Raw genomic sequence first — 15686 nt, 5'->3', positions numbered from 1 at the left:
ATGTGATCAAACAGGTGACTGAGCGACTGGTTATTTCAGACAAGGGATTTGATGTCTGCAGAGACTGAGGTCTTGACAATTTTGTCTTATCAGCAAAGAAAGACACAGAGACACATCAGAGAAAACATTTACAGTAGGGTTTAAACATATATGTGTTCAAGCACTATTTAATGCATCATCATGCAAAATAAATAAAATACACGCTACTGAGGCTCCAACAAACCACTTTTGCCATGCCTTTTTATATCAGTCTGTTCTGTTAGTGTTTTATTGCGCGCGATGGCGCCAAAGTCCAACAAATGTTCTCGCGTACACTACTAGACAGTTTATTTAAAATGGTATATTCATCCAAATTAGCGCAGTAAAACCACTTTTTGTTTGCATAGGCCTACATATCTGTAAATAGATTTACCCGCACCTTTACATAAACTGATAACGTGAGGAATCAGTCGTTAAAAACGTTACACAGTGTCATGTTACTCATTACTTCTCTGATATTATTTCTCGTTCGAAGGTTTATGCACTTGATCTGTTGACCTGGACGAAAACACTGGGCATCCTGCTGATGGGATCGCTCTGTCTGCCTGCAACACTCTGAATACTCGGACTTTGCATTATTAATCCATCGTTACTAGCGCCTGAGAATGATTTTAAAACGATCTGCTGCAGGAACATGATCCACATCTGCTGATATGTGTGTGAGTGCTGAATAAACAGAGCCCTGCCCACCGCGCCGGAGTGGAGCAGACAGAGCAGGAGGACGCGCATCTACAGTCTGCATGAAGCAAGCTTTCGCTTTCGGCGAGGTTCGTGCTACACACTGCAGATTTTAGACCTGGATGCACTGATGAAGAAATGGCAGCGGAATCGACCCGGAGATTTACGAAAAGCCTCCTGAAGCCGGGAAGCGCAGCTGAGATTCGCCAGACCGCATCTAACGCTATGAGGAACGCTACTCTAACGGTAAGACAAGGACAGCGCGCGCTCCGGTTTATTTGGATGCTGTTCCGTGGTCGAACAAGATAATATTTTTTAATGATAGGCGTAAAGAGAATCGCACTGCGATTACCTTGTTCCTTAATAAAGGAAATATCTCTTTTGTCAAGCACATTGTATTTCGCATGCAGTGAGGTCACATGCCCGACTTGTTCTGCGGCGAACGACTGTGGAAGTTGTAAATGGACACGGATTGTGCTTGTGAATGATTGCGCTCTCTTGGCGGCGTTTGTCATATTTAAAATGTAGAACTCTTCCTCAAAAAAAAATCAGCTCGTTCGAATGACTTATTTTCGCGGGAAATGAGCCGCTGGCGGCGGCTTTACATGTTTGGTGACGTATGCCGCTCGTAGTAAAAACGCCGCAGAGGAATGTAGCGCAGCGGTCTCGAGCCCTGCGCCTCCCTCCTCAACACCGTCTCCTGATCTGACACACCCGCTTCAGGAGTCAATGAGCCGATCAGCTGAATCACGATTAAGATGACATGTGAAATGTGCAGTGTTTTCAGCACCGAGATAGAGGATGTGCGCTGTTGCCATTGGTAACGGTGACGTGGTTTGATGATAGGGCTACAGTAGTATTGATTTGTGGTAGTTCTAGCCTCATTCAGTAATGCATTTCTACAACTTTTAGGAGCATGTGATAGCAATTAAAGCATTTAACCATCCAGCAGCATTCCACAGCGTTTCTCGTTTATTTTTTTTGTGCACATGTGTATGTTTTGCATTGATCTCCCAAGCCCTTCTACATGTAGTGTGTTTAAATGTAACACTGCAAGGTCTGAGTGTAAAGGTGTCATTGCAGGGTAATTGCACACCATTATAGTATAATATTTTTTTCTATTACCACCTTCTGCCACATATTACTAACAAAACATATTTTTGACTGAATGTTATTTGTATTGCAATGTATCCCCTAAATGTTAAGATTCCAAACCATGTGTGGCCATTTTTAGTATTTAAGGTTACACTTGAAACAGCTACAAAACAGATGCATGGACTATGAATTGTAGTTACTGTATGTGAAGTGATCAGAGTAACAGAGTGAAAGGCAGGGCTCATGTGAAAAAGAGCAAGTACAGATTTAAAAAGCCACACTGATGGGAGGAAGAGAGACTCCATTTAGGCCTTGGGAAAGGCCTTTCCTAGCAATTAATGATCTGTTTGCCCATGGAGGCAGAGCTCACGTAGAGAGAAAGAGGAGAATTCAAGAGCATAACCTTGATCATGTATCTCAAACTATACCTGAGACATCAAAACTGGCCGATCAGCAGATTACAGCTGTGCTGACTGCACTAAAGGTACATATTAGAAGACAATAGGCTGAGATGTTCACTCTCGGTACGATTCTAAGGATGAGGGGTTTGACAAATGTCTTTGTTAATGTGCAACTCTTCCGTATAGGTTTGCAATAATTTGTGCAATATTAACAAGAAATTGGACTTCAAGTGACACTGACTGGCACAGTGTGTTGCTCTGTCCATTGTTTTGTTTTCTGGGTATGAATACGATGAGTGAAGATGTCACAGTCACAAGCTAACAAATGCAGTCAGAGAAGTAACAGATTGTTTTGCACAAGACACCAATGTTTCAAACTCAAAACTGAGTAGAGCATGTCTCTTTAATCAAACACACTTGTTTCAATTAATTATAGACTCTCAGACTCCATTGTTCCATTTATGCTCAAAACTATTGTTTTACATTTGCAAAACATCTGGACCACGCTCAAAGATCTTGTGTAAATGCCTAATTTAGAATTTGTAGTTGTATTTCTTTAGCCTTTAACCATTGCTGCTATTGCCAGTTCTCCAAGAGCCAGTAACATAAACCGTTTCAGTGTATTTCATGAAAAAATAAATAAATAATAATAAAGCTGTTGATGTAGCATATTATCATCATTATCAATGGTGGTTGGATCAGCATAGCCTTACTTTTCTCCAGCTAAACAGATAATCACAACAACAATATTTATCAGATATAGTTATCAGCATTATGTCACAAATGCTTTCAGTTGAACTTGGATTAAACTTGGAGTGTGTGATATTGACAAAAAAGAAAAAAAGAAAACAATCATTTTTTAGGGGATTTAGTCTATTACTATACTTAGACTAGCCTATATTTTGCTCAGTGTGCTAGTATATAGTTTAGTCTGTCTCCCAAATGTTTTCATATTCAACACATATTCCAATAGTGACAGAAATCAACTTTTTCCTAAAGGCGTCCCATTAAATCAATTTCCTGGTGCATTTTACATTTATATGGGGTTTTTCCCCTAGCCTTATTAAATGCATCACATTTTTTGTCTTACAATTAATCAAATTCAGTTAGAATGATAAGATACTATAGGGATACCAATCAAAGGAAACCAGTATCTAGAATTTAACAGATTTTTTACACTTTTAAAAACTGTTTTAAACGGATTAATGCATTTCAGAGAAGGCATGGATGCATTTACCATGCAGTTACAATTGCATAAATGAATAAGGCTATGGAGTTAATATTTTGTATATATCTTAAAATAGGTTTGTTTAGTTTTTTTACACTCTACTATACACTTTAGCCCTCTAGTGGTAAAAAAAACTTTTTTTTTTTTTTCATGGATTGGTGGTTAAGTATATCACAAGTATACATATTTTGAATGCAGCCACAGTCTTTAAAAGCGTCATATGATGTTGCTAAAATAACTTTATTATGTGTATTTGGTGAAATGAAATGTGTTTATACAGTATAAGATTCAAAAACCACATTATTTTCCACATGATGCATATTATTGTTTCTCCTCTATGCCCTGCTTTCTGAAATGAGTCGATTTTTACAAAGCTCATCAGTATGAAAAGTGAGATGTGCTCTGATTGGCCAGCTATCCAGTGCATTGTGATTGGCTGAATGCCTCAAGCGTGTGACAGAAATGTTACGCCCCTTAACATACGGTCATACCGTGTTCAGGCGCAATGAGACAAAAACAGGAAAACCCATTACAAACAAGGCATTTGTTGCATTCAGTGGGGACATAATTACAGATTATAATGACTTATACTGTGTTCTTAAGCGTTGCGTTGCACTGCATAAACATATAACTGTGTCTGCATTTGTGATTGGAGAAACGACAAACAACAAGCACTTCTCTGCACTCCTCAATACTCCTGTTTGAATCATCAGTGGCAAATCTTTTAAACATGTAAACGTACTTACAGAACAGGAATAACAGGAAACAGTCCTCCATAAAATGTGTTGCACACATCTGAATATTTTGGTTGAACTGTTCTGAACAGTGTTGTAAATTCAACTTAACCAACTTAACTGATTTCTAGTTGTGTCCTCTTTTGGATAAACAAAGTAGTTTCGCTTTCACAACGAAACACTGCGACTCCACAAAATGGCGCAGACAGCAACAGCGAGAATCAAAGGTTACACCTTTCTTTGCATGAACATTTGGGTAGCGTTATGCAAATATTCCCACATCATGCCATTTTTACAGTTCCTAATATTTTTTTGAGTTTCCTACAATAGGATTACATGCATGCAAGGTTAAAAAAAAAACTTTAGTTTTCTCAAAATATGCAAATGTGAAAGTAAATATATTTACTAAACCATAAGTTTAATATGTTATGTAAACTGCTTAAACAGTATAGTTTAAACTATAGTGTCTCTTAACTAATGCTTTGATCATTTTGCATGTCTCTCAGCTGACACATGGGGTCTCTCTTAACGAGCTGAAGATCTGATTCAGGTGTGTTAAATAAGGAAGACATAATTGTTTTCTCATGGGGATGTTAAGTGTTTTCAACATTTGCAGAGGTTCGATAGTGATTTTATTGCCGTCCTAACCCAGAATGACTGGGTTTTCCCCCCATGACCTATTCAAAAATCCCTGCCAAAAATACCTAAAGTTATTGACAAACACTGATGTTGTGTGATATTATAACTGCCACCCGAAACCACATCTCTGAGAAAACAAGAAGCGATCTGTTAAAATTTAACAGATTAAGTCCATTTTGACCACTGCTGTACACCGTATGATAACGGTTGAGCTTCGCTGTAATGCATTTCTAAAGATATACACTTTTAGTACTGAAATGCTGGAAGGTATTGACAAGAACAGTATTTCATTATATTTGAAATAAAATTATTATTATGACAGCAACCGGTTTGCAATACATTCTATATATTGAAATATAAACCAAGCAGCTTTGTTTACATTATGTAGGTTGCATTAACACATTTCTGCTTATCTCCACATTTTAATGACATGCATCATTTTGAGAGATTTAATGCAAGAAAGAAAGGTATTTCAACTACAGTGCACCTATTTTCCTATTTTTAAACAGGAGATTTAAATAATCAAATGCTTAGTAGAATGAATCTATCTATCTATCTATCTATCTATCTATCTATCTATCTATCTATCTATCTATCTATCTATAGATATATTTGTAGCATGGTAATGGATATGACAGGTCTGTTTTAACTGTCAGTTTAAATGAGTCAATTCAAAACACTTTGATTTTAATGAAACATTAGATTTTTACTGTTTTTAACTGCTCTTGCATTAAACATTTGGCAGGAATGACTCCCTCTGGAAAAAACAACAACAAGCCATTTCTAAACAAATGACATAAATGCTAAGAAGACACTTTAAGTGCTGCTTAGCGTCACATCTGCATTCTCCACTGCAGGCGGTTTGCAGATTTCTGGCCATGTGAGAAGTCAGAGGGCACACACTGAGCTTGTATTTAAGGCTTTGTTTTGGGAATGGAGGCCAATAGAGCACATAGCTGTGGGAATGAGAATGTTCCCTCTCTACCATAACATTCGCAGGAAGTCTAAATCTTTTGTCTTCAGTGTAGTGTCTACATTTTGTTTCTTTCTTTTCTCAGAATATTGTTCTTTGCTTTTCAAGACTTGTTAATTTTGCTCGATCTTGTTACATCCTTTGGTTCATCACTCTATACATTAACTTTATTCCTTTCTTTTGCTATTGGTAAGAGGAAGTCAAAGTCTGCTAGTTTGATCTGCACTCAGACGTCTTGCAGAAACTCTGCCCCCACTCTTGTCAGACTGTGGTATAATGAGAGCGAGGTCATCCTGGGTCACACCGGGGCGGGGAATTTCTCTAATTGCTCACTGCTAGTTAACTGCGATCAAGAGGATAATTCTGCTCTTGAATTGAAGAAAGCAGCTGCTCCAGCTATGCTATGCATACGTATTGAAGCACATACAGGTGCAGTCATAAGTTCCCAGGTGAAAAAATAGAACACTTCCATAATGTACTTGAAATGCTCTATTTTCATGCACTAATTTTGTAATTAATATACAAAAAAAAAAAAAAATTTAGTTCTTTGTTAAGATAAACTTAAGATTATCTATGTATACTCAACTGTGCTATCTTGGGACATCAGGAATATGAACTAAAATGTATTTTTAACATATTTTTAACAAATTTCGTTACCACTTGTAGTACACTTGAACCATCTTTCATACACGAGTACACTCAAGTGTACTACAAGTGGTGACAAAATACATTTTTTCAATACAGAGACAGTATGTTAAAAGCAGATTTGGCTCATATTCATGGCTTTCCAAAATAGCACAGTTAGTAATAAGTACATTTTATTTATAGAGCACATTTAAATTCAGCTTACACTGACCAAAGGGCTGTACAAAACGATCATAAAATTGTCACGGTTGGGTTTGGGAAAACACAAAGAGAGGGTAGATCCAAATGCAGGTAAGGGTTTTTATTTAAACAGAGGGGTAACTACAAAAATAAACAGTCATGAGAGACAAACGTAACCAAAAGAGGGAACCGGATGAAACGGGGAACTCGGAAGAATGAGAAGGTAGAGGAAGTCTCGGGGGAACGAGAGCATGAGACACATAGGGTAAGGACTCCATCATGACAACAGAGAAAGACAGCTCTATATAGGGAAACTAATGACAGAGTATTGTCAACACCTGTGCGATTCTAATTGGAGTGCAATTACTGTGAAGACACAACCAGACTAGCGGAATTAAAGTGCCTATGGTGAAGTGCCTAAGGGGAAGTGAGCTCACTAGGGAACACCCAGGAAAACAAAGACTGGCAGCGTGACATTACCCCCTCCCTACGGAGCAGCTACCAGATGCTCCACCTAAACCCAGGAAAACCCCAACAGAAAAAGAGGCAGGAGGGAGGTGGAACGGCGGCGGACCAGGGGGAGGGACGGAGGGACAGAAAACAGGGACAGGAGCAACCAGGAGAAATGGAAAGGTGCAACACAAAACAAGGAGTCCAGGAGGGAGGCGGACAGGTGGAGGCTCAGGGGGAGGGAAGGAGGGCCAGACTAAACTAAAAGGAACAGACAGAAACAGAACTCAAAAAACACAAAACATAAGTCCATGAAGGGCATGTTGAGGCGTCCACCAGGACGGAGCAGATGACCACCACATCTTTGTGGTCGAGGCCGGAGTCCACCAGGGCGGAGCGGAAGACCACCACGGCCTTGTGGTCAAAGTCAAAGCCCTCCAGGGCGGAGCGGAAGACCACCACGTCTTTGTGGTCGAGGCCGGAGTCCACCAGGGCGGAGCAGAAGACCACCACGTCCTCATGGTCACCGCCGGAGTCCCCCAGAGCGGAGCGGACGACCACCACGTCCTCGTGGTCACCGCCCGAGTCCCCCAGGGTGGAGTAGAAGACCACCACGGCCTTGTGGTCACCGCCTCGGGAACTGTATCGGGCACCGCCTCTGGAACAGCCTCGGGCACCGCCTCGGGAACAGCATCGGGCACCGCCTCGGGAACAGCATCGGGCACCGCCTCGGGAACAGCATCGGGCACCGCCTCGGGAACTGCATCGGGCACCGCCTCGGGAACAGCCTCGAGCACCGCCTCGGGAACAGCATCGAGCACCGCCTCGGGAACTGCATCGGGCACCGCCTCGGGAACAGCATCGGGCACCGCCTCGGGAACTGCATCGGGCACCGCCTCGGGAACTGCATCGGGCACCGCCTCGGGAACTGCATCGGGCACCGCCTCGGGAACAACGTCGAGCACCGCCTCGGGAACAGCATCGAGCACCGCCTCGGGAACTGCATCGGGCACCGCCTCGGGAACTGCATCGGGCACCGCCTCGGGAACTGCATCGGGAACTGCATCGGGCACCGCCTCGGGAACAACATCGAGCACCGCCTCGGGAACAGCATCGAGCACCGCCTCGGGAACTGCCTCGGGCACCGCCTCGGGAACAGCATCGGGCACCGCCTCGGGAACAGCATCGGGCACCGCCTCGGGAACTGCATCGGGCACCGCCTCGGGAACAACATCGAGCACCGCCTCGGGAACAACATCGAGCACCGCCTCGGGAACTGCATCGGGCACCGCCTCGGGAACTGCATCAGGAACTGCATCGGGCACCGCCTCGGGAACAACATCGGGCACCGCCTCGGGAACTGCATCGGGCCACCACGGGAACAACATCGAGCACCGCCTCGGGAACTGCATCGGGCACCGCCTCGGGAACTGCATCAGGAACTGCATCGGGCACCGCCTCGGGAACAACATCGAGCACCGCCTCGGGAACAGCATCGAGCACCGCCTCGGGAACAGCATCGAGCACCGCCTCGGGAACAGCATCGAGCACCGCCTCGGGAACAGCATCGGGCACCACCTCGGGAACTGCATCGGGCACCGCCTCGGGAACTGCATCGGGCACCGCCTCGGGAACAACATCGGGCACCGCCTCGGGAACAGCATCGGGCACCGCCTCGGGAACTGCATCGGGCACCGCCTCGGGAACTGCATCGGGCACCGCCTCGGGAACTGCATCGGGCACCGCCTCGGGAACTGCATCGGGCACCGCCTCGGGAACTGCATCGGGCACCGCCTCGGGAACAGCATCGGGCACCGCCTCGGGAACAACATCGAGCACCGCCTCGGGAACAACATCGAGCACCGCCTCGGGAACTGCATCGGGCACCGCCTCGGGAACTGCATCAGGAACTGCATCGGGCACCGCCTCGGGAACAACATCGAGCACCGCCTCGGGAACAGCATCGAGCACCGCCTCGGGAACAGCATCGAGCACCGCCTCGGGAACAGCATCGAGCACCGCCTCGGGAACAGCATCGGGCACCACCTCGGGAACTGCATCGGGCACCACCTCGGGAACTGCATCGGGCACCGCCTCGGGAACTGCATCGGGCACCGCCTCGGGAACAGCATCGGGCACCGCCTCGGGAACTGCATCGGGCACCGCCTCGGGAACTGCATCGGGCACCGCCTCGGGAACAACATCGGGCACCGCCTCGGGAACAGCATCGGGCACCGCCTCGGGAACTGCATCGGGCACCGCCTCGGGAACTGCATCGGGCACCGCCTCGGGAACTGCATCGGGCACCGCCTCGGGAACTGCATCGGGCACCGCCTCGGGAACTGCATCGGGCACCGCCTCGGGAACTGCATCGGGCACCGCCTCGGGAACAGCATCGGGCACCGCCTCGGGAACTGCATCGGGCACCGCCTCGGGAACTGCATCGGCCACCGCCTCGGGACCAGCATCGGGCCCCGCCTCGGGAACAGCATCGGGCACCGCCTCGGGAACAGCATCGGGCACCGCCTCGGGAACAGCATCGGGCTCCGCCTCGGGAACAGCATCGGGAACTGCATCGGGCACCGCCTCGGGAACTGCATCGGGCACCGCCTCGGGAACAGCCTCGGGCACCGCCTCGGGAACAGCCTCGGGCACCGCCTCGGGCATCGCCTCGGGAACTGCATCGGGCACCGCCTCGGGAACAACATCGAGCACCGCCTCGGGAACAGCATCGAGCACCGCCTCGGGAACAGCATCGGGCACCGCCTCGGGAACTGCATCGGGCACCGCCTCGGGAACAGCATCGGGCACCGCCTCGGGAACTGCATCGGGCACCGCCTCGGGAACTGCATCGGGCACCGCCTCGGGAACAGCATCGAGCACCGCCTCGGGAACTGCATCGGGCACCGCCTCGGGAACTGCATCGGGCACCGCCTCGGGAACTGCATCGGGCACCGCCTCGGGAACAGCCTCGGGCACCGCCTCGGGAACAGCATCGGGCACCGCCTCGGGAACTGCATCGGGCACCGCCTCGGGAACTGCATCGGGCACCGCCTCGGGAACAGCATCGGGCACCGCCTCGGGAACTGCATCGGGCACCGCCTCGGGAACTGCATCGGGCACCGCCTCGGGAACAACATCGAGCACCGCCTCGGGAACAACATCGGCCACCGCCTCGGGAACTGCATCGGGCACCGCCTCGGGAACTGCATCGGGCACCGCCTCGGGAACTGCATCGGGCACCGCCTCGGGAACAGCATCGGGCACCGCCTCGGGAACAGCATCGGGCACCGCCTCGGGAACTGCATCGGGCACCGCCTCGGGAACAGCATCGGTCACTGCCTCGGGAACAGCATCGGGCACCGCCTCGGGAACTGCATCGGGCACCGCCTCGGGAACAGCATCGGGCATTGCCTCGGCCTCTCGAACAGCATCGAGCACCTTCTCGGGAACAGCCTCGGCCTCGGAAACAGCATCGGGCACCGCCTCGGGAACTGCATCGGGCACCGCCTCGGAGACTGCATCGGGCACCGCCTCGGCCTCCGGAACATTAGCGGGCACCGCATCGGGAACGGCCTCGGCCACCGCCTCGGCCTCCGGAACAGCAGCGGGCACCGCATCGGGAACAGCCTCGGCCACCGCCTCCGGAACAGCAGCGGGCACCGCATCGGGAATGGCCTCATGGACGGCAGCCGCCCGCTCGGGAACGTTCTCCGGGTCCTGAGGAACAGTAGCTGCCTGTCTCCTCCTCCGTCCTCTACGATGGAGAGTCGGTGGCGTTGAGTCGGCCATCTTGTGCTGTGGTGCTGGGCTGGCGGCCATCTTGGGCTGTGGGGCTGGGCTGGTGGCCATCTTGGGTTGTGGGGCTGAGCTGGCAGCCTTGTCTGGAAACTCTGGTGTGGTTGTTGCATTCCACTGAGCACGATGGTGCAGGTAATTGGTAAACCCCCAAAAGTCCAGGATCTCTAACCCCTTCATCTCCCATTGAGGTAAAGGATCATCCAGGCAATTATTAAACCAATCCTTTAGTGCTGCATCATTGTAACCTAACCCGACTGCCAAAGTCCAAAACAATTGCGCCAGGCCACCCACCTCCCTTCCCTCTTGATGAAGGGTGGTTAAGTTCCGGAATCTCCCCCTCCGTTCCTCCATGGTGGCTGGGGAACCGATTCGAAATCTCACACCGCTGGATCTAGGCATGATGGAGTCCTTCTGTCACGGTTGGGTTTGGGAAAACACAAAGAGAGGGTAGATCCAAATGCAGGTAAGGGTTTTTATTTAAACAGAGGGGTAACTACAAAAATAAACAGTCATGAGAGACAAACGTAACCAAAAGAGGGAACCGGATGAAACGGGGAACTCGGAAGAATGAGAAGGTAGAGGAAGTCTCGGGGGAACGAGAGCATGAGACACATAGGGTAAGGACTCCATCATGACAACAGAGAAAGACAGCTCTATATAGGGAAACTAATGACAGAGTATTGTCAACACCTGTGCGATTCTAATTGGAGTGCAATTACTGTGAAGACACAACCAGACTAGCGGAATTAAAGTGCCTATGGTGAAGTGCCTAAGGGGAAGTGAGCTCACTAGGGAACACCCAGGAAAACAAAGACTGGCAGCGTGACAAAAATACAGTCAAGTATAAAATAGAAATACTAATTAAAATCCTAAATAACAATACCGATCCATAAATTAAAAATCAGGAAAGACCATAGAATAAACATGCGTTTTAAATTTGGACCGAAACAGACAGAGCACTCTCGATGTCAGGTGGCAACTGATTCATAACCGTGGAGTAGCTACTGCAAAGGCTCTGTCATCTTTAAATTTAAGTCGTGACCGTGGGGCGTATAAGAGAGCTTTATGAGCAGATCTGAGGGACTTAGGAGCAGAATTAAATGAATAAGATCAGAAATGTATAATGGGGCTTGTCCAATAAGTGCTTAAAAAAAAACAATCAAAAAATGATGAATTGGATTCTAAGGGAGACAGGAAGCCAGTGGAGCGAAGCTAAAATTGGAGTGATACGATCTCGTTTTAGGGGAAGTCGTGGCCTAGTGGTTAGAGAGTTTGACTCCTAACCCTAGGGTTGTGGGTTTGAATCTTGGGCTGGCAATACCATGACTTAGGTGCCCTTGAGCAAGGCATTGTGAACCCCAATCTGCTCCCCGGGTGCTGCAGCATAAATGGCTGCCCACTGCTCTGTGTGTTTGCACTTTGGATGGGTTAAATGCAGAGCACGAATTCTGAGTATGGGTCAACATACTTGGCTGAATGTCATGTCATTTTTTTTTTCACTCACTTTTTTTCATCATTTAACAATCTGGCCACTGCATTCTGGACCATTTGCAAACGAGCCAGTTAAGACTGGGGAAGACCTAGTTATAAGGAATTACAGTAGTCCAATCGTGCTGTGATAAATGTACGGATAACTTTTTCCAAGTTGATTTAAGTCTAGAAATGATTCTCAATTGATAATAGCGGTGTTTAACAACTGAGCTAATTTGCTTTTCAAGGCAAAGATATGAGTCCCAAATATACCTACATTTTTTGCATGTGATTTAACATATGGAGTAAGACTGTCTAAGCTACTAATAGAGTTTCTGGTTTTAGAGGGAGCAAAATAAATCACCTCAGTGTTTTGGTCAAGAAATTATTCACCATCCAGATTTTAATGAGAGTCAACAAGAGTGGATGGTCTTAAGTTTATCTTAAGAAGTGCTAAATAATAATTTTTAGTATGTTAAGTACACAGTAAATTCCTGAATGTTAAATTAACACTGTTCGGAGGATATATGGTCCCACTCTAAAAGAGTGTTAAAGTAACACTGAAGCAGTGTTAAAATTAGCTCTCTGGAGTCGATTAACACATATGTGTTATGAGGCGTTATCCTGAAAACCCCGAAAAGAACTTAAATTAAACTTTCAGTTTGCATCATACAGATAAGAGCAATACATCAATCGAATCTGTAAAGGGTCTACTTTTTTGTATACATACAAAATAACAATAAAACTTTGTGCATTTATAAAATAAAGATAACAAACAAGGTGTGCTGCCTGCAGTCTTGATCTGCGCTGATCTTCATTTACAAACATGTAATTAAAATGAACTTTAACTCAGTGAACACTCAACGAAGAGACATGAAAGAGATATCTTTAGAAAGCTTGATATGTCTACTTTTAAAACAGATATTCTGTGATAAAGTAATCCATATGAAAACAACGCGATGTCAGTTTTTCACGTCTCCCTTCATTATCTTCTAATGTGACCACGCCCCCGCGCTAAACGCACTATTCAGATTCTAATGTTTCACTGAAATACGTTGCTTGAATACGCCCGCACAACAGAAAACAACCCAGCCAGACTGTTCAAGTTTTTTTTAATTTACTGTTTGCTTCGCTATTAGGGCTGGGATAAACGATTATTTTTTAAACGATTGATCTAGCGATTATTTTTAATAACGGTCATAAGTCTTAACTGGCTCGTTTGCAAATGGTCCAGAATGCAGTGGCCAGATTGTTAAATGATGAAAAAAAGTGAGTGAAATAAAAAATGACATGACATTCAGCCAAGTATGTTGACCCATACTCAGAATTCGTGATACACAACTTGATGTCTAGCACTCAATAAAAATGGTCACCCAAAATACTTGTTTAGAGCAATTGAAAGAATACAGTAACCAAAGTAAACTTGAGGGCTTTAAGCTAATACAGAGAGTGCTTTTCCAAAAAAAAACAAAAACAATTAACAGTGGGAGCCAGCAGCCTGTCATAGAGAAAAAAAATATCCGAATGCTCCACGTGAAACTTTGGCATTCCGCCCTTTTTCTATCGTGTCTAAAGATTTTGGTTAATATGCACGAGGGAGAGAGAGAGAGAGAGAGAGCGAGCAAGACAGCGCTCGTGTAGTTTGAAGACTGTGAGTGCGTGAGCGTACGTGAAACTTTGGTGTTTTGCCTTTTTTCTATCGTGTTTAATGATTTTGATTAATATGCACAAGGGAGAGAGAGAGCAAGAAGCGCTCGTGTTATTTGAAAACTGTGAGTGTGCGCACGCAGCCGGGGCTCTCTCTCGTACGTGCCCTGTCAGGCACAGCGATCAAATAAGGCTTTGACAGCCGCCAAAAAAAAAGATCAATCCAGGAAAACCCCTGGATTGGTTATATAACGTTGGACAGAATGTTGATCCGGCCATCGCGTATATACAGCGCATATAAGGTAAACGTTTTTTAGAGTAATAAAAACAGGTCGACGAATCGATGCGTATATTTTGCGTCAACGTATTTTTTGCGTCGACGTCATCGATGACCTCGACGCGTTGTACCAGCCCTATTCGCGATGAGAGGAATGAGACATAATTCACCCCAAAAAGATGTGATGTGGATTACCTCAGGATTTGAGGTTTGGATTTCCTAAAAAAAAAGAATGAAGCGCTCTATTCAGCAGAGATCATAAACATGAGTAGGTCTCTCTCGCTCTCTCGCTCTCTTTCTCTCTTTATATGTATGCATGTATGCTACTATACCATTCAAAAGCTTGATGTAAATAATATAAATGTAACAACAAATGTAAATGTAACAAATGTAACAAACAATGTAGTTTTTTTCAATTTACCCCCCCCCCTGCAAAAAAAAAACAAACTTGAAAAATATCCTCTTCTTGTGTTCTTCTTAATGTTCTTTTCAACATTAATAATAATATTTTCTGAAGGATTGTGTGACTGGAGTAATGATGCGAAAAAATCAGTTTTGAAAGTCAGCTTTGAATGTTCATAATAAACTATTTATCTCCACTCGCAAGTGAATATTAAATTATGCTGTGGGATAAATAAATATATTCTAAATAAACTACAAACATAAAATGATATACAATAATTTTGTTCTCACATTCTTTCTTGTAACTCTTCCCTCTCAGTGACAGCTGACTGAGAGGCTCATTATGCAGCTCATTATGCGGCTCATTATGCAGGGCTTTGTCTTCTCAGGTGTAAATCACAATGATTTTCATGATAGTTGATGCCTCCTCGCATATGACTTTTACCAACAAAAAGTGTCTTAGAAAATGTAAATCAATATATTGAGTAAACAAGATGATTTTCACATAATTTAGAATGAATAGTTCTAGGCTACAAGCTCCAGTTCTCAAAAGTCCCGGGAACCAATGTTCTGTATGTGTTTCATTGTCTTATTCAAGTGATTTAACATTTTTAGTTTTTCACTAACCATGCATAACATTTTCAAAAAATAACATTCTCAAAAATACAATCATGTAAATACATGCATTTCACATATTATTATAGCCCAGTTTGTGCTGATTACAGTGAGAATAGACTGTACCCATTTAGATATTTATAAGAAACTGAAAAAAGCCAGGGCATGACAAAACTTCTCCAGGCCCCAAAAATACCCTATCAGAGGTAGGGTATTTCAGAGGGTTAATGATATAATTATGTGATCAATTAAGTGCTGATTGAGCATTAGTGATGAACACCTGCTATTAAAAAACAGAGTCACTGAAGAAAAGAGATACATAAGAATTACAACTGACTTCAGCCACAGCTTTAGATGAATCTACTGAAATAAAAGACATTAAATCTCTCAAGATCTCAGCAGAAGATCAAGC

General features: G+C 45.3%; 1 protein-coding gene across 2 annotated transcripts in view; it reads left to right on the top strand.

Annotated features, from left to right (window-relative positions):
* The first annotated feature begins 512 nt into the window (after positions 1-512).
* Positions 513-15686, top strand: part of dock10 (dedicator of cytokinesis 10) — a 102883-nt gene continuing 87709 nt past the window's right edge. Inside the window, exon 1 of one of the 2 annotated variants that reach the window (XM_026282959.1) lies at positions 513-963. In XM_026282959.1, the coding sequence (XP_026138744.1) occupies positions 856-963 (108 nt within the window). In that variant the 5' untranslated portion in view covers positions 513-855. The remainder of the gene's footprint in view (positions 964-15686) is intronic. The other variant, XM_026282964.1, reaches the window with a different exon arrangement.

Source organism: Carassius auratus, chromosome 15 (assembly GCF_003368295.1).
Source record: "Carassius auratus strain Wakin chromosome 15, ASM336829v1, whole genome shotgun sequence".
NCBI lineage: Eukaryota > Metazoa > Chordata > Actinopteri > Cypriniformes > Cyprinidae > Carassius > Carassius auratus.
Note: the sequence above shows the minus strand (reverse complement) of the source record. Positions and strands in the feature narration are given on the sequence as shown.